This window comes from Talpa europaea (genome assembly GCF_964194135.1).
Source record: "Talpa europaea genome assembly, chromosome: 8".
NCBI classification, from domain to species: domain Eukaryota; kingdom Metazoa; phylum Chordata; class Mammalia; order Eulipotyphla; family Talpidae; genus Talpa; species Talpa europaea.
The window spans coordinates 52926646-52946329 of NC_140075.1; the positions used below are offsets into that span (position 1 = coordinate 52926646).

The following is a 19684-nucleotide window of genomic DNA, read 5'->3' on the forward strand; positions in this document are numbered from 1 at the left end:
GCCCCGGGAGTCACTGGGGTCCCCAAATCTCCGCTTCAGAGAGCCCGCTTCTCCCGCCTCCTGTTTCCCTCCGCACATAGCTTCAGGGCTCTCAGCCGGGGTGACCTCACGGTTGAGAGAATAAAAGCAGTTCCCCGAGCGCCGGCGCGGATCGAGGCCCCTGACCGGGATCCGGAGGCGCATTCAAGTGTGGCCCGGACTTCCTGGGCGCCAGCCTTCCGTGCGCCCTCCCTCGGACCGGGGTTCTTCTAGGGGTGCACCGCCAGCTTTCGTCCTGACGGCGCCCCCTCACCGCGAGCCTGACTCTCTCCAGGCCGCAGCTCCAACTCGGCGGCCCGAGTGTGGGTTCCGGGAGCTACGCCCCGGCCCGAGCCCAGCCCAGCCCTCCCGCTCGGGCCCCTCTCGCGGCTCCTTTCCCACGACTTCCTCCCGGCGCCCGCCGGCTTCAGGCCGGGGCCGCGCGGGGTCCTGCGCGCTCCGCCGGGGCCGCCGCGGGGCCGGGCGCCCACGTGGGCGCGCGCCGAGCCGGGCGGGGGGAAGGCCGGGCGCCCTCCCGGAGGCGGGGGGCGGGCAGGGCGCCCGCGGGAGGCGGCGGCGGGGCGCGGGGGAGGAGGCGGGGAGCCCCGGCGGCCGGGGGGCGGTGACAGCGCTTGGGAAGGAGGCTGCACGCGGATTTGCATGAAACGCAGACGAGGAGCGGGCGGGAGCGCGGCGCACGCCCCGGGCCGGCCGAGGGAGCGGGCGAGCGCGCCGGGGAGGAGGAGGAGGGCCGCGGGGAGGCGAGGCCGCCGAGGCGGAGGGATCTGCGCTTCAAAGCGAGCGAGCGAGCAAAGTTTGGCTGGGGGCTGGCCTTTCCTTCCTGGAGGCGGCACCCAAACAGAGCAGCTACCCGGTGCGGAAACCCAAACTTTCTTCTGCCACTCCGAGTCTCGCGGCCAGCGCCTCCGCCCCGCGGTCCGGGCCTGCCCGAGCCGCGCCGCTCCGGCCCGTCTGCGCGCCCGCCCGCGCGCCCCGCTGCCCTTCTCCGCGCCGTGGGCGCCGCTGGGGCGCAGGGCCGCGCGCCGAGCCCGGCCGGCCGCAGCGCCGCGGCCCGGCCCGGAGCACCGGCAAGTTCGCTGAGAGTTGGGCGAAGTTTGGGCGGCCCGGCCAGCCCCGGCCGAGCGCCCTTCTGCGCCCCCGGCGTTCCTCCGAGCCCAGCCCCGCCGGGGGCGCCCCTCGCCGCGCGCGCGCCGGCCCCAGCCATGTCGTCCATCCTGCCCTTCACTCCCCCGATCGTGAAGCGCCTGCTGGGCTGGAAGAAGGGCGAGCAGAACGGGCAGGAGGAGAAGTGGTGCGAGAAGGCGGTCAAGAGTTTGGTCAAGAAGCTCAAGAAGACGGGGCAGCTGGACGAGCTGGAGAAGGCCATCACCACGCAGAACGTCAACACCAAGTGCATCACCATCCCCAGGTGGGGGCCGGAGCCGGGGCGGGGGCTCCTGCCCAGGCCCGGAGACCACGCGACGGGAGCGGGAGGCGGGGTGTGTGTGTGTGTGTGTGTGTGTGTCTGAGAAGTGGGGGGACCCCAAATAAAACCTCTGGGTTTGCAAAGATTCAGAGCCTGAGGCTTCCACGCGGCTCTCTTGCCGCCGGACCTCACGCTCGCTTTTCATGCCCCAGAAGTGGGGGTGCTGCTGGAGCTGACCGCCTCCCCACCCCGGGCTGCTGCGGGCTAGAAGTTGAGGCCCGCTTTGTTCGCTCCGCGGGCTGGAGCCCCTCCTCCGCCGCCGGCTCCCGCCCCCGCGGCCCGCGCTCGTGGAGGTGGTGGTGTCTTTCCCTTTCTTTGCTTCAGTCCTGTCCCCCCACTTCCCTCCTCGACAGGAATGCAGTCCGTACAGCTGGGGCTGTGGGTGAGGAGCGGGAGCCTCGTGATTGACAGATTCCTTCTTCTTCGTTCTCTCTTTGCCTTGGGGATTAGCATTTTTATCGAGTATTTTTAGACTCGGTTGTGCCAGCCTCCCGCCCCCTCCGCACACACGCACTTTAGTTGCAGTGCAACGCTCTGACTTTCAAATGAGACAAGTGGCAGAGAGCAGGGTCTTCTGCTTTTTTTGTTGTTTGTTTTTGGTGTTTTGTTTTTTGTGGGTTTTTTTTTTTTTTTTTTGGCCATCCTTTCAGTCAGATTTCAGGTTGATGCAGAATAGTGAAGGTTTAGAACCCATCAGATCACAAACGCACCCCAATGTGGGCCTCGCATCGGCGCTTGCATTCCTGCAGAGCCCTCCTTCCAAAGCGCTTTGCCATCTGTCTGGACCTCCTTTATGCTCCACATCGCTTAGCTAGGTCAGGCAGGAGCTCACAGATGGCTGATAGAAGGGGTCAGTGACTTCTCTCCACTCCCCAGGGCCTTCGCTTAATTTAATGGCGTCTGGTTGGGAATTGGGGTATGGGGGGCACACCTTGACCTCCCTCCTGTACCTCCCTCTCAGCCCCATTTAAAGTCTGATTCTGCACCAAGAGAGTGTGTGTGTGTGTGTGTGTGTGCGCGCCTGCGTGCACATGTGCTTGTGTGTGTATATGATGGGGGAACAGTCTTAGGCCTGAGGCTGCAGAGGAATGAGTAGAGGGTTCCCCTACAACAGAGGGTCCCCAAGGCCTGGATGGAGTGAACTTCATCCTTGGCCACCTGCTCAGGGCAGCTGTACAGGGCTGCCAGCCGTGTCAGGCAGGCACAAAGCAACATCTGTCCACGGGAATCAGGGCAGGCCTCCTCTGGAAATAAATGCCACATATGGTGGGAGCACTGACTTGAAAAATAATAATTTTTTTAAAATGGGTGGATCCAGTCAATAAAAGGGAGGGAAGGCGTTGTGCTGTCTGGGAAGCGTGCTCTGGGCATGTGATCGGGAGCCAGAATTGACTTCAGAGGAGGTGGTGTGATGTGACAGTCACTTACCCTGGGTACTGGTCCTAGCTGAGGTTCTTAATTTTTCCTTATTCCTTTGAGGGGTGGTGGTGAAAGGGGTGAGTGAGTGGTGTACTTCTGCCCAGGGATGGGTTTATAAAACTTGCCTTCTAACCTGCCTGGTTCATCAAGCCTTTGTGCCTTGAAAGGGGGTGGAGGGGATACCAGCTATAAAACAGGCAGCTGTATAAATGGTTTTAGCTTTCAAACCACTTTCACATGGTTTTATGAGATCAAGAAAGAAATTCATGTAAAATAGATAAGGTAGTTAGGCTTACGACATCTCATTTTTCAAGGTGAGAGGACTTTGGAGGAGAGGGGAAAAGGCTTGACAGAGTAGACATGGAATTCTGACCAAATAAGCTCCTTCTGTCCCAGGCTGCTCTTCACTTTGAAAGTTCTTTGCTGACTGAAAAAGTGCTGTTAGTTGACGATGAGTTGGCATGGGGAGGAGTAGGCAATATGGACCTTGTGCTGGCTGTTGCTAATGTCCAGTCTTTGGGCTGGTGAAGGAGAGGCCTTGCTTCCCTGGCCTTGGTAAAAGCTTGTCCTCTGGAGAGTGTAGCTACAGCTTGCCTTTTCCTCTTTTCATATCTTCCGCAATCTGAGGCACATGGACCATCTGGAATCTTCTGAGATGTCAAGTTCTCTTGTCCCCTGGCCTTCTCTTGACTCTGTTGGGATTGGAGCATCATCTACCTGCCTGGCAAGGACCTAATGCCAAGCAGATTATTTTTTCATCTTTAGGAAACCCACTTGCTTGGGTGGATCCAGACCACAAAATAGATTTCCATTCCTAGATTTTGTGCCCACGCCTCTGGGTCTCCTCGTCTCCTTCGGTAACAGCTACTGCTGTGTTGGTTATGGGCAGAAAACTAAAGGCCAGGTCTTGGGGAGGGGGAGGTGGCCTTACACTAGGGATAGCAACTTGACCATCAAGCCCCTAGATTGTGGTGTTGCTTGTCAAATTTCTCTCTCTACTCTGCCTTTTATAACTAGGGAAATGTTGAACCTAGTTTCATATTGTGTGTGCAGGGTGGGGTCCTGGGCACTTAATGGTTCTTGGTGAGATCTGGACCCTGGAATTTGAGGAGCCCTCAGTCTCAGGAGGTTTTGACAAGCATGTCTTGGCTGATATGTTATCATGAACAGTACCAGCAACTCTTGGCAATAATAGCTGTATGCCAGGGCCTTCCAGACCGCATGCCTGCTTCTCGGTTTCACCAGCTCTGACCCGTCTCAATGATCAGGAGTGATACAGGCTCACTGATATCAAGAATGTAAGAGAGACTGGTGCCAAGGAAGTGGTAAGAGCCTGATTTAGATACACCGACAGGCAAGCTATCAGGGTACTCTGAGGTCTGGCACGGTGGGCAGTTTAGACAGATTGTATAACAGCAGCTCACTCTTCACCTACTTGAGACCTGAATAGAGCTGCAGGTATCTTTCTGGCCAGTTTATAAGAACGGAATCATAGCACTGGCCACCAAGAGTCGGAGAGGTGTGTGTTTATGTCACTAATAAGACACAGGCGCGCCTAGAAATGACTGTTCACATTGCCACCGAGCACTTGGGCTTCCGCAGGTGGGACTGGTGTCTTGGTCCAGGTTCCTGAAAACTGGATCCAGCTTGAGGCCTAGTTTGTTTGGAAGGGGGTCTGGGCTTGCTTGTGTCACTGAACCAAATCCAGAGGAAAATGGGAGTTGAAGGAAACGCCAGGTCTGACCCACACCGTCTCCTTCCTCTCTGTGCATCTGTTCTTACCCCATGGCCTCCTGTTATCTGCCTGGACTTTGCCAGCCCACTCTCACCCAAGGGAGAAAGGAAAAAGATCCTCATCTTGGACAGTCCTTTCACAGACTTCTGGGGACAGAGATGTTACCTGGCTGCAGGAATGGCCTCTTTTATACCCTCTGCAGCTCCACACGCCTGTCCTCCCTCTTCTCCCAGTGGCTGCTCAGCACACCTTTCTTTGTGACTCCTTGGAAGCAAGCTTACTTCCAGCTGCCAGGAAGGAAACCCACCCTCCCCTCTCTCTCATTGACCTTGATGAGGGGAGCACCATGGAGGGGCTGGGAAGAAGAGGGGTCCCCATTGGACAGCAGGGAGTTGACTGGGTGCTTGAATTGAGTTGTGGCCGAACCTGGGAGCCACTTGATGTCCCCTTGTTTGGTACCTTGGAAATTGCCACTTGTACCCAGGAATTGAATGTTGGGGGTCAATGTACCTTGCAGACAACCCCTGTTCCCAGTCCCTTATCGGTATCACAGGGTTCTGTTTGTTTGACTCACTGATGTTTATTGGTACCCTCCCATGTGAGTCAGTGTTCCAGGCAATGGGGAAGAATGCAGAGATCAGTTTGAGATGGTTCCTGCCTGTAAGGAGCTTACGCTTGAATACGGGTAACATGAACCGGGCAATATTCGAGGGTCTAACTGATGTTGGTTTCTTATTCCTATCTGTAAGAAGACTTGAGATATCATATGGGGTGATTTTTTTGTGTGTGGGGGGGGCTAGACTTGTCATTTAAATATTGTAGAAGTCACTATGTTAGAAAACAGAAGAATGACAGCTGCCTGGTTTTCTCCAGAAAAAGCACAGCATTCGGGTTGTACATCTTGCCATTTTCCTCCTGGATGTGTGTCTAGAAGTCTTCATGTCTGCACCTGTAAAATCAGGACAAAATAAGACCTGGGGAGGGGTTTTGAAACCAGAGTTTGACAGATGTTAAATGCTGTGTAGCCCTCTGTCTGTATTGTTCATTTATTATTGATTTATGTAGCCACTTAATAATTATCTCCGAGGTGAGCTAGCCAGGCACTGGTTCTCAAGGAGCGCTCTGTCTAGAGTGGGAGACAGACTTGCGCAAAGTCACAGGGCATGAAATCAGGACTTACGAAGTGCCCAGGGACATGGGGGAGCAGACCATTACATGGGAGGAGGTGGGTATTGGAGGACACGGACCAGTGTGAGGTGGAAAACCAAGGTGGGTGAGCAGTCTTCATTTGAAGGAAGTTTTTGGGCCTGGTGTAAGATCATGTGAACTTTGTTTTTTAGCTGAAGTATCATCGTTTCACATTCTTGTCAGGGTTTTAACAGTGTAGGAGTCCCCCCTCAGGTGTAGTCCCTGGAACTCTCCTACCTCCTAAGCACCCAGAATCCTCCACAGTAGCCACTGTGCTCTTCCTGCCCACTTACCCTTCCTTCCTCCCACCCCATGGCCAGCTTTCATGGGGTGATCATTGGTACAAAAGTGAGGACATCTTTATCTTTTACCTTCTACTAAGCTGAGTGCGGCAATGAACGTGTTATTTTATAGCTTGCTGCAAAGGGCTTGTGAACCTGTGTGCCTTATTTTACTCCACTGTAAAATGTTCTCTTTGAAGTAAAAAGTAATTTAGGATTGCAAACCTGAAATTCAGGTTTCATTGGTGGGAACAAGGACTTTAGATATATTAGCTCAGAATATAACAGAATTGATAAAAAGTGGACGATAACTTGAAGGTGGCTGTGGATGCTTAGAATTTCAGAGTTGTGGACTGACCTACCTTTTAATTTCTCTGGTTAATGCTTATCAAGGCTAACAATAAATCCCTTAAACCCAAGTTTCTGAATGGACATAAGAGCTGTTAGTAATATATACTTAAGTCTTTGCAAGAGCATGAAGTTTTAAATGGCAAGTCTAATAATAGAAAAAAAGTCAATGAATACAGTAGTTATTTTAGTTCTGATGAGAAATGCAAGAAGTTGATGAAACTGAAAGAATTTGGCTCAAGCTTATCACATCAGGGTTCCAATTAAAATGACTTTTAAAAAAATAAATATTGGTTTAATAATGTAAACTTGTAATTGCTGAATTATTATAATGGAAATAAAATTAACATGATTTAATGGACTGAGCGACCATTAATTTTCACTTATTAATTTATTAGGAAATTTTAATGCCATTTAATGTACAATGCAGCCATTATTCTGCGTAAGCTCCTTCATGAAATAAATAGGGCCAAGCAGGGCTTGCTTTAAATTGAAGTCAGACTTTTTCCCTATGACCTGATTCTCCCACCTTGTTTATCCACCACTCCCCCAGCCTCCTATAAGTGCAATTAAGTTCTCTAAGGTAGAATGCAGCTTAACAAGGCTTATGAATAGTCCCAATTAACTTTTGTCCTTGTCTCTTTTGATGTATTCACCTAGTAAAAAAATTCCCTACCCAATACCACCCCCCCTCTCCAGTCCACATCTGATAGTATTGTTTGGCTGGGAAGAGAACTGTCCCCACAGGTGAAGGCAGCCTACTGCAGGAAGCTGGGAGGGTTACCTGCCTTTTGCAGACACAAATGACTGGTGGGGTGTTGAATGGGACTAGCTGCTCCCCGGAAGGGCTGGGAATAGCTTTTGACCACTGGGCAGGTTCCTGAGCAATGGAGCCTCCCATTTACCCGTCTTCCCATCTTTAAGCATAATGGTTCCTGGAAACACTTGGAAGTTGTCATATGAACCTCACCCTGCAGAAATGCGAATTCTCATTTTACTCTATTCCAAGTTTTAGAATAAAGATCTTAAAAGAACTTGTCCAGCCCAATTCATTTCCATGCTTTCCTTCAGCGCTCTGGCTATTCAGGCACCAAAGCCTGTGCTGTTATTAGGGACAAAATAGTAAGCAAGGCAGACACTGTCCCTGCCCTCCTGGAGCTGCTAGTCCAGTAGGTGCCAAGGGTGTGTTTTTTGAAATTTGTAGTAATGGTCTAAGTGCTCACTCTCATTTATTTGTAAATACTGTTTTCTTGAGGCCAGAGGATCAAATCCCCTAAGTTCCACAGTTTGACTCCTGACAAGGGTAACTGAGTGTGTGCGTAACATTCTTCTTTGTTTTGACTTAATTAACAGTTTTAGAAATAACAAATCTGTAGACCAAGTTATACTCTCCACTGTTGGGTATATGAGGCCTCTGCTGTACGCAGCAGCCCGCCACAGTGGCACACTACTGCAGAACGTTTTGACACAGAGACTCAGTTTAAAATCAAAACATGGTGGAAGCCTATTAATTAAGAAGTTTGGCTAATTCTGAATTAGCTAACATTTGTTTAGCAGGATTTCTCTCCCTGTAAATGCTGTCAAATAAAACAGTTATAAACAAAGTTTTGGGGGTCACTTTGGAGGCAGGAGTCAAGAGAGCTGAGTAGGTTCTAGACTTAGCTCTGTCTCTGATTAGCTGTGTGACCCCAGGCAAATCGCTAAACATTTCTGGGCCTCAGATGTTCTCAACTGGAAAGTAGGATAGCTAAGCTCTACTAGAAGGCCATTCTATAGCTGTAGTGGTGTGCATGCAAACATTTTAGAAGCTTTTGTTTGCAAGCATCCAGTTGATCAATGAATCACACATCTTTCGTAATTATTAATACCTGAAGACCGGTGTCAGTTTGTCTAAGTGAAAGTAATGAATATTAATTTTGGTAATTTCTTCCTTCTTCTCCCTGCCTTTCCTTTACCCCCATGAGTCTAAATCAGTGAAATTTAACTACAAAGGAGTATAAAAAGAACTGAATGCTAGGATAAGGACATGGAGACTGCGTGTTTTCAGCAATTTTTCTTCCTTTGTTCCTATTTTTGGCTATTCTCAGAGCAGGAAGTTTACTTAAACTAATGACCACAAATGCCTAAAAATGGTTAAATTTAAGAGGTAGGCATTATACAGGATACCTGTGGAAAATGTTTGCTCATATGTCAGAGTTTACCCGGGAAGCTTCCTTTATTTATTTTCAAGCATCTATATAAAGAAAGGCTATACTTGATTGTGTAAGCATGCGCTTGGTGGTTACGAGTTTAAACCCCAGCTAGGAAAGGAAAAGTGAATTTCCCCCAAAATAGCACTTTTTCTGTATCCCATGACTCTGCCTGCTTACATCTGGCAACCTTTTCTTCTGAATGCTTTGTGGGAGTTTAGGAGTAGAGTAATGTTTAGGAAACACTGTGGAAGGCTTTGCCGTTGAAATCTACAGAGTTATAAATCTGGTCATTTTTGCTGCTAAATGTTGCATCACAAACTGCTAAGCCAAGTTGTAGCTCTGAGGTGTCACCATTTCTTCTTCTTTTTTTTTTTTTTCTTTCCTTTAGACTGGACTTTCGAAAATAGTAATGCTTTTTGGGTGTGTTTTTTTTTAAAGGTCTGTTTTTACGCTGTCACAACTCAAAAATGCCAAAAGGCATTTTTTCCTTAAAAAATCACCTCTGGGCTAGACCCAAATGTGGGGTAATGGATCCAGAAAGGACTTTTTGAGTAGTTACAAGTGGCTGAAAGCAGGCGCTGATGAGGGAAATTGGCATTTCCTTTTGGTTCAGATCATCCCATTGTAAGCTTTCTCTCACCCTCATGGGATTCAGGCTAAAGGTGAATCTTTATTTCTCTGGGTGCTTGGCATGGCAGGATGAATTAGTTTGTTCTGCTGCCCCTTTACATGAAGCCATTTATCTCTACCCAGATAGATTGCTAAAATATTCTCCGGGGAATCAGGATGTGCAGAAAGAGCATAGTAGGACCAAAGCCGAAAAGGGCCATGGCAACCTTGGGTACATTTGCTTCAGTTTATTTGACCTTCAATTTCTTCATCTGTAAAATGGAAATCGGACCACCAATTGGGTAAATGAACCCAAATGAGGTAAGACAGATCAAGCCCTCGGCTAGTAAGTTCCCAGCACACAGTGAGTACTCAGTAAACACTTATTTCCCTTTCAAGGGCAGGGGCATTGATGTGTCCATTGATTCCAGTAGGGGACCCCATCTTGTGCTTTCAGAATTCACCATTTGAAGAACCCCGGTTTATGTAGTGAAAAATTCTGCTTCCAACACACGTTGGCCAAGAGCGCACAGCCATGCCTCTTGTCAATGTAGAGCTTGGCAGGAGATTAAAAAGAAAGAATTCATATTTCTAGGTGGTTCTGCCCTCTCCCTCCGCTTCCCTATCATCTTTTAAAAAACTGTTTGGCTGACTAAAAATAATAATATAGAAAACAAACTTTGATGAATCAGTGCTTCTGGGGCGGGGGATGGGTAAGGTCCTGAAGAAGAAACTTGGTGACTCATGCATTTGTCACCCGTAGCTGCTCAGAAGTGTGTAGAAGTGTGTGGTGTTTATTGTTGCTGGGGTTTTTGGAGCCCAGTTGGAAGGCAGTTCCGGCTCTCCCTGAAGTCCCATCTCCGCAGTTGGCTTGGCTGTCAAGTGAGAAGAGTCAGTGCAGGAAACTCGAGGTTTCAGGATGACCTGGATGTGGTGGTGGCACCCTGGAGCCCTGAGACATGTGCATGAGCGGGCCAGGCGCTGGCCTTCTCTGGGTCCTCTCTGCAGGTTATGTCCATTTACATATGCACAATGGTAGGCCCACTGGGTGCCCATCTGGGACCCTCACCCCCTCTTTCCAGACCATACTCCAGTACTCTCGAGTCTGCTGTCTCACCCTGTGTGGGCCTCTTCCTTGCCCATCTGCCTGAGGGCAGACTACATCAACCGTGGGGTGTGCACCCATAGGCCCCAGGGCTGGCAAGAGGTACAGGGAGAGCATGAAGCCCCTCTGAGTATGGGATGGGATTCGGGACCTGTTCTTTCTGAGCGTCCACATTTGTGTTGTGACCAAGGCATCAGAGAACTTGTAAATTCAAACTTGGTCTTTCAGTTTGTATGAAGGTGTTTGTGGAGGAAGGAGGATGGCACACGTTCTGCTTAACAGCTTGTTACCTTGATTTCTCTCTTGTAAACTGACACATGGCAGGTGGGCCTTCCTTGCTCTCTTATTCCAGGACCCACTAGTGCTAGGGGCCTGGTGGGCCCTGTTTTCAGCACCAACCTCTCAGTGTGTGGCCACAGTGAGGCCCAGCCCAGGTGGCACCAGTATATGCACAGGACTGTGGGGACATCCATAGGGAACAATTTCCCTCACTTTGAACCCAGATCAGAGTGAATTAAATACTGATGGGGCAAAGGTGATAACATATTATGACTGCTCATCCAGGGGGTGGAGCAGGGAGCTGGCCCACTGAGTGCATCCATTTGTTGTATACATTTTTTGGGCACTGACTTTGAGATGGGCTCAGGGCTACAGGGCTGTACAGATGAAGTCCTGTCTGTGCAGGGCATAAAGGAACAGCAACCACAGGTACGGCAAGCTCATGCGAGAGCTGCTCTGGGAAAAGTGAGCCCAGAGGAAGACCACCTCTCTTTCTGAGGGAGCCAGAGGGCTTCACAGAGGAAGTGGTGCTCCCGCAGGTCCTTGAAGGATGGGTAGGAGCGTGGGAGTGAGGTGAAGGCTACGTGGATCCTGGCGAGACAGCGCGTGGACGGCCCAACATCTGGGCAGACAGTCAGGGTGGCCAGAGCATGAAGGAGGAGTGGCTGGAGAGGGGAGTCGGAGGATGTTGCCAAGGGCTTTGGTCTGCCAGGCTCGGCATTTAGACCTTGCTCTTTAAGCACCCAGGAGGTTTTAAATTTAGGGGTGTGGCATGGCTAAAGCCACCCTTCTGTTGGCTTTCATTTCCTCCCTCGCCGTGGCCAGTAACAGCAGGTTTTCTGCCTGAGTTATCCAGGTCAGAGTCATAATCCCTTACACCACCATGTGGACAGCTTTAGGCTATGTCTGGACTAGGGTGAAAATAGTGTTTTGTTCACCGTCAGGAGTGAAGACGAGTTGTACAGCCAGGAGAGCTCTGGGAGCCCAAGTGTTCAGGTAATTAGCCAGTGAGTCATGCCGCCTCTTGACACGGGCTCCTTGGGAAATTAATAGGAATGTTATGTCATATTTACAGAGGCCTGGTCTCCCCATGCAAAGGCCTTGGGAGCAGCCCTCGGCCTTTCTGGGTCTCCCCTGGGCCTGGCCCACAGCCTTTATGTGGAATGTCTCTGGTTGCTGTTTTCACTTTCTTCATTGATGGTCATCTAGGCCGGGCTTCCTGCAGTCAGCAGAAATACCTACATTCTCTACTGCAGACTCACAGCATGTATTAAAAACAGATTATGACTCTTAATAGGAGAGTAAAAGCATTTACTTAAATCCATGTTGTTCATGTATTCTATCCCTGAGTTTAGGAGAGCAAACAAATCCTGTTGACCATTAGAGATTAGATGCCATTTACCTTATCAGTTTCAAGTGAGCTTTTGTTGTTGCTGTTAAGTTTCTAGGTTTTTAGAATATCAGGTTTTATGTCCACGCACTGATTCTAGTTCACAGACCATTTTTGAAACTATCGATAGAGACCTGCAGCTGAAGGTGAGACAAGGGGACTGTGCGCCAGCTTGGGGAGCCCAGACCTGCATTCAGGAGACCTGAGTTCAAACCCCTGCTCCTCCATGCACTGTTTTGGTGATACTGTATTTGGGTCAATTAGCTTCTTTGGGCTTCCATTTTCTCAGAAGTAAACATGGGAAAAAGAACCCTTCCCTCCAGAGGATTATTGAAATTATTTATTTATGAGTTATGCATTAAAGGTGCTTTGCAGACTATAAAATATTACACAGCATCCTATTTCCTACACTTCCTATTTGTTTATGAGGCACAGCTAGCTCTCTGGCATTGCTAAAAACCCTTCTGACAGGGATATGTAAGGGTTTCGAGGGTCACACTCAGATATTCAGAGGTCTTGGAGAAAAGCATAAATAATACACACCTTCCTACAGGAGTGTGAGTCTGGGCATGCACGCGCCAGGGCTGGTGCTTGAAGCTTAGGCTTGGCCTTGCGTGGGGATTTGGCTGATCGCCTTTAGCAGGTCACCTGGGCGCTCTCATTTGAGTGATCCTGGCACCTGTGATCCAGTGCCAGTTGTATGCCAGGCACCAGGTGGGCCATCCACCAACTGGTTGAACTTCTTTCCCCATCTGCAGTACTCTGGGATGGATGGGTGTCCATATTTACAGAGGAGGCCAAGGCTTTGAGGGATGAGGTCAGGAGAATAATCTGAGTTTAGGTCTCTGGTTCTTGACCTTGGTTTCTTTGCCCCATGTGCTCCCTCCACTCCCCACCCTCTCACCCACAGAGGGCTACCATTCTCACCCTCATGAGAAAATCCATGACACTGGTAAGTTGTTGTAGGCCTTGTGATAAGAGATGGAGGTGGGTTGGCCTCTGAAGCTCTACCTCGTCTAGAATCTAGGATGACTATATATAATTTATTGAGAAAATCAGGACATTTCAAAGAGTGAAAGGAGACAGTGCTATTATTAATTATGGCCAGAAAGTGGGCATATCTCCGGACTGTCCAGGCAGACCTAAGAAAATAGTCACTGAGTTACCTGTCCTCTGTGCCAGTGGTCACAATACTTGAGCAAGGTAAGTGGGAGGACTGGATCAGCCAGCATATGCTACCGCCTATGTGTCAGGTACTGCCTGAATTATTTCCTGCTATTCTAAGTAAAGTGACTTGCCCAAGTTCACACAAACTGGTAACATAACACCTGTAAGCTGAATGAGACCGTGGAGATTATCAAACCCAGCCAGGTTAGTGCTGGTGCTTACTTAACTGGAGCCAGAGTCAGCGTACTTTTGGCTCTGCTAATGGCTACTCTCAAGGGGAAGGGGACAGAAATGGAAGGTGTGGTGTGGTGTTTCAGGGGGTGGAGGGAGTAGAGGGGCATTGCCTAGGCCATGTCCCTTTGAAAGCCAGGACACCCAAAAGCAACTTGGATGCCATTTAGTGACCAGGAGCAGAGACTCTGTTAGCAGGCCTCTCCTGCTGCTCTGTTTCATTTTAGCTGAGGCCTCAAAGACACTATTGCCTGGGAGCTAGTGAGAGTTCAGTGGATAATCCTTTAGCTGAAGAATTTTGAAAGTGATTGAGGAAGGAATTAAAAATAACAGCCAGTGTGCCTTTTCTCTCTCTTTGATTGTGGTAAATGCACAGAATGCTCCAGGCTGCCATGGGGCCTGTAGACCCTAATAACCCCCTGTGCCAATGGAATTCTGTGGCGAACATGGAAAGACTGCCCTGTTTCCCTCCTGCTTAGTGTTCTCACCCCCTGTTTCTGGCATCATCCTAGCCTTGTCCTCCTTTTGCACCAAATAATTTGTTGGAATCTGGGAGAGGGACTTGAGTCTGCTATACAACCCGACCTTTGCTGGGGCAGAGCCCTGTTTGCTGAGCTCCAGGGAGAGCAGCTGGAGTGACAGGGCCACTTACAGGCTGAGAAAAGCCAAATGTAAATTCAAAGCAAACTTGGCATGTGGTTGGAGAACTTCAGCTGCTACGGCAGGGCCCTGGTCCTCATCCTTTGTGACTATGATGTGTCCTATAAATAGAACAAGATGCATTTCCCCTTTCTTTTTTACCCCACAGACACAAGGAAGCATGTGTGTGGGTGAGTATGGGCGGGGAGTTTTAATTATTTATGTTCCAGTTCATCAGCTAGTCATCGTGGGAGCTGGGCCCTTCATGAAAATGACGCCACCATTTAGGGGTAGGGCTGGAATCTGCTTTGGTGTCTCTGGAGTTCCAGCTCTCCTCACCGCTGTCCCTCTGTCCTCTTTGTGGAGGCGCTGGGTTCTAATGCCTGGACACTGCAGTAGGCCAGTTGGTTTCTTCTCTCTACTCCATCCCATAAACTCATTGTGTTAGGATGCAAGTAACTTGAAACTCAACTGCCAACTTCAACAGTGTGGGGGCTGATCACTGCCCTCCCTGGAGGCAGGGAGGTGGCAGGTACTGCAGACTCCAGAGCTCTGCTGCCGTCTTCAGCCTGACAGTTTTTAGCATCAAGCTTGAGCCCTCCTGGTTCTTGGTAGCCACAGCTGCTGCAGTTGTTACTCCCTTTACCCAGTTGCATCCAGGGGCAGTAAGGCCTGCTTCTCCTTGTGGATCTCTTTATCCAGGAAAAAAACTTTTTCAGAAGCTCCCTGGTATTTCAGGTGGCAGAAATAATGGAATCGAATAAGTCAGGTACCCAGGTCGTTCCTCTGACTCGTTATGGTACTTAGTTCAGTGCCAGGCACTTTGTGCTTTTTAATTAATACCGTTGCCTGCCGTTTCCCTTCTCTTCCGAGTATTCTCCTGAACATTTGTCTGATGTCTTGCTAATTCAGGAGGTTATGGCTGTAAATCAGTTAGAGACATGTTCCTGCCCTCATGGAGCTTGAAGTCGAGAGAGATAAAGTGACCATGTAACTGTGTTTGGAGCATCTCTTGGGGTAGATTGTAGCTCTCTGCTGTGGGGTAGCTTCGGAAGAAGTGTACAGCCGGGGTGCAGGAGGACACATGGAAGTCAGACTCACAGAGGATGCTCTTGGGGCCTCTGAAATCTGTGCAGGAGGATGAAAGATTTTGTGACCTAAGTTAGGTCTTTTCAGGCTGTTCAGATTTCTGTCTCCACCCCTCCACCAGTCTTGTTTTCCTGTTGACAAAATGAAGATAAAAACTTGCTCTGAGTATGGAGTGGGGGCAGGGTATGGGGCTAAGCGCCTCCTGCCCCCAGGGGAAATTTTCAGAAGGTTTTTGCGGTGTACTGGCTTCAAAACCATATGCAATTTAATTGCATGTTTAGTGTCTTTGTGTGTCTCACTTGCTTTGAAACTGCTGGAAACTTTCTCTGAAAGCATATAGATGAAGAAATAAGAATTCTATAAATGTTTAGTGGTTAAAAACAAAGTGTTGGCCGATTCCTATAACTTTTTTGTTGTTTTCTGATGGAACTTTCTGCAGACAGAATACCCTGGAATCTTCCTGTGGCAGTCAGCTAGCTCATCACTGACTTCAGGTCTGTGGCTTCTTCACTCCGTTTCAGGAAAAACAGAGCCTGTCCCAACCCCACTAATTTATTTTCTTATTGATCCAGGAACAGGGATAACTTGGGACCCCAGAACATCTCAGAGCTAACTAAAGATATTTTATCTGTTTTTCTCACTTAATTGAAAAGAGTTGTAGTTTTTGTTTTAATTATTAAAAAAAAAAAAAAAAAAAAGGAATCTCTCACCAGAAGTGAGGGCTGAGGGTTTGACACTCTCCAGTAAACTCTGATTTGTCCTCTTGCCCTGCTGAATGGTCCCCCACAGAGAGGCTCCTCTGAGCAAGTGAGGCTTGAAACCCAGGCAGCTACATTCCTTGAAAATACTTGTTGAAAATGCTTGTTTCCAGCAGCAGTGACCAGGGGAGCCTGGGTGTGAAACCCAGCTAAGCGGTCCTGGTGGTGAGGCTGGCTCTGCTCGATCAGCTCCGGGTCTGGAGTTAATGGCCCAGCTTCACCACTCACAGAGGAGTCAGCGCGTGGGGCGAGGGTGCCCCTGACTCTTTGTTTAACCACGGCTGTGGACCAGTGGCCTCAGATGTTTACCTTCGCCTGTTTATAAGAGGGAAGTGTGGTCATATTTCTATCTCTTTTGTGGGCTGCACGGTTGCCTGCCGGGGCTCATGTGGGAAGTGGTTACCGTTAGGAGGAGGGTGAAATAACAGCACTCACAAAGGGACTTTGATCCAAGGGCCTTTTCGAATGTCATCTTTTGGCCTCTGTGTTTTTTATTTTTATTTTTTTGCCCGTCGGCCTAAACTTCAGTGATGAGAAAATTGAACCACATGCTAGACCTCTTTCTGCCCTGCTGGGCTGAATCAAAATTGTAGTTCAAACCACTTTTCCTCTCGCCGGGCTTAGCAGTGAGCGCCTCCCAGCTCTGTGGCTCTCACAGCGGGGGCCCCGCGGCGTGGCCTGCGTTCCGGCCATTGCGCCTGAGCAGCCCAGCAACACCTGGAGCTGATCTTGTGCCATTTCTTCCTACCCTCCTCCCCCGCCCTACATGGGTCTTCATCTTCATCATGGCCAGAGCCCCCGGGCTGAGTAAAGGGTTGAGTCAGCAAGTGAGCGGACAGATACACACACCAAGCAGCTGCTGTCCCTGCTTCCCGTTCTCGCTGAGACTGAGGCGCCTGGCCACGCTGGCGGAGACCGGTTGCTTGACTTTGGGACTAATCTCGAGAGAGTATCAGGTCTATAGCAGCTCTCATACGTCAGGACTCCTGTCATCCTTGACTTCCTGCCTTTTCTCGCTGTGTTCTTGAGGCACATGTTTTCCTGGGGCTCCAACTGCATTTTCACCTGATGCTCTACTTTCAGAGGTGGCTCGTCCTCTGGTAGAGGTCAGTCTGTTAAAGCCATTGTTCAACTCTTCACAGATATTTACTGGGGATTTTGGGTTGCTGGGGGAGCTGCCGCAGACGTTGGGTCCTCCGGGAGCTGTAAACACCCCGCTGATTTGGAAGTTCTGTGTGCCTTCCTGGAGCTTCCAGGCGCGTGTGGAAAGGATGCTTACCTGATGCGACTCTGGCCCCTGTTCCCTGGCTTGGGGAAATCAGCCTGCAGGCCAAGAAGAATTCTCATTTAGCCACAGCACAGGTTTCTCATGCTTCTCAGCTGCAGCTGCTTTCAGTAACGTGGTGCCATTAAAATGCAGGAAGGAAGAGAAACGTGTTCACAGGTTGGTTAGAGATTTTGAAACCAACAATCGCCTCTCTCTTATCCACAAGAAACCAGAATCCGCTGCTAGCTTTCCGTCTCTCAAACCCGAGGCACAACAGAGCTCCCTTTCAAAGCTGAGTAGACTCCGTTTGCTAATGGCATTCTCCATGAACTTCAGCCAGCAGCAAGTATGTTCTTCGAGGATTCCCATTTGACCTGTGTGCTCAGGCTGCTTTAAAGAGAAACACCATCTTTGCCTTCAGCTCTTCTACAGCCTGGGAGGAGAGGAGCCTCGAGGGGGTGAAGGCATGGCAGGCTGGATTTTGAAATCACACTGCAGGTACCCAGCGGCCCTGCCTTTTGCACTGCTGTTGTCGGGAGTTGTCACCAAAGGGGCACCTGAGTGGGTGCAGGGGAGAGAAGCAGAGGTGAAAGCCCTGGGTGCCAGGCTGGGGTCATTGGGAAGCAGCTTTGCAATCTTGGGTGAGTCATTTTGTCCTGGTTTCCTCCTCTACAAACCCAAATGTGTTTGCTCGGCAGCATTTTAAAGTTTCTTCCACTTTGAAAATCTAATTCTTGAGTTAGTTGCATTCAAAGAAATGGCTAACTGTGTTGCTCATTCAGATAGTTTCAGGATCACTGTAAATCACTCCGGGGGTTAGAAGTTGGGGCCCACAGTTGAAGACAGGATGGAAGGAGGTTTGAGGTACAAGGTAATGGGTAGTAGATGGAACTCTTAACCTTCTAATGATTCACATTTACTTGTCGGGCTCACCATAGAAGGTTCTCAACCTTGGCTGCTTATAAAAATGCTAATGTCCCGATCATACCTCAGACCAAATAATTCAGTTTCAGGGGTTTGAGGTGGGGAAATAGTATTTTTTAAAGTTCTCCAGGTGATTCTGGTGTACAGCCAAGACTGAGAACCACAGCCTTAGATCTTATATATGCTGTGGTTCAGTCTTATGGGCATCTGTTCTGGGAGAAAAGTAATAGTGGCTGGATGTAAAGGCCAGGACTGGACACAGTGCAGGTTTTCTGATCCCATGCAGACCGGGTAAAGGAGGAGTCAGAGTCCTCAGTAGTTTTGCAGGTTTTTTTTATTGGGGTTCACCAGGCATATGGCAGGCAGGGGTGCTGGCTGGGGGGCTGGGAGGCTGGCAGGCCTGCCAGCCTCCCAGCCCCCAGCAAGTCTTCACTCTATCTGGGCTCTCTAGCGTTCGTTCTGCTACTTCTCGGCTTCTCTTTAGGCTTCTGCTTCGGCTTCTACTGCTGCTACTGGCGTCCCCGTGATGCCGCCCTTAAAAAGCACAGTCTTAGCTCAGCTGAATCCCATCTACCTATGCCCACACCCTACTCCAGGTGCCCGCCATCAGGCATGCATTCAGGACAAGGATCCATCATATATCCTGATGGCGGAAGGGCAGAAAAGCCTGGCATTTTCTTTACCCTACACTGGATTAAAAAATAATAAAAATAAAAAGTGTGCGCACACAGAAAGAAACCAGTTGCAGATCCTAGAAGCGTGTTGACTTGGTAATTGCAGCTGTTGCTGGCAAATAGTTGCCCTGAGGTTTGGAGCCCCTATCTCTGGGTCATTGGTTTCTCAACATCTCTGAAGTAGTGGAACCATCTGTAGTTGGTTATTTCTGCTCAGGAAACTCAAGAGTTTAAGTGGGGAGATGGGGTGGAGCAAGGGTAGGGTTGGGACAGGAATGAATTAAACAGGCCATTGCACACACCCACACTTTTTTCATGGAACTAAGAGGTCTCAGCCAGTGCTGGATACCTTAGTGTCAGATCCTTGGCAGTGCCCACGGGGCTGAAGGGGCTGTGAAAATACACATACCGTTCACTGTGCCCGGGTGAAAGTGCCCCTGCCTTTAGTGGAGAGCCGCCCCCCACTTCTTCGGCTGTAGCATCTGGACATTGCTGGTTTGTGCCCAGTTGTTCGTGGTTCTCTGTGGGGCTTCATCCCTACAGTGAGGAATCTGATGGGGTGCAGCTGCTGGGATCAGCTGTTACAGGAGAGGGCGACCCCATCCACCACATCTTTCTAGTAGAGTGGAGGGCAGAGGCTTACTGTAGAGGTGGAGGCAGGTGAAGGCAAATACTCTGATGGTATGAAATGAGCTGGGGTAGGACAGAGCTCGTTAATCCTGATCTATCCCAAGGGTTTCACAGGTGGAAGGGGTTTAGGGAGCTTTTAAAACAGTTGCAGGTGTAGAGGCACATGCCAGAGGTAGGTGGTGTTTTGGAGAGGAATGAAGAATCTATTAGTCAACAAGTATTTATGAAGCTGAGCAAGGCACTCAGGTAGAAACT

General features: G+C 49.7%; 1 protein-coding gene across 3 annotated transcripts in view; it reads left to right on the plus strand.

The window, feature by feature from the left end:
• Nucleotides 1-1241: 1241 nt before the first annotated feature.
• SMAD3 (SMAD family member 3) overlaps nucleotides 1242-19684 on the plus strand; it is a gene marked incomplete at both ends in the record, with an annotated part of 110311 nt that continues 91868 nt past the window's right edge. For all 3 annotated transcript variants that reach the window (XM_084241232.1, XM_084241234.1, XM_084241233.1), the window contains one exon: nucleotides 1242-1447. In XM_084241232.1, coding sequence (XP_084097358.1) covers nucleotides 1242-1447 — 206 coding nt within the window. The remainder of the gene's footprint in view (nucleotides 1448-19684) is intronic.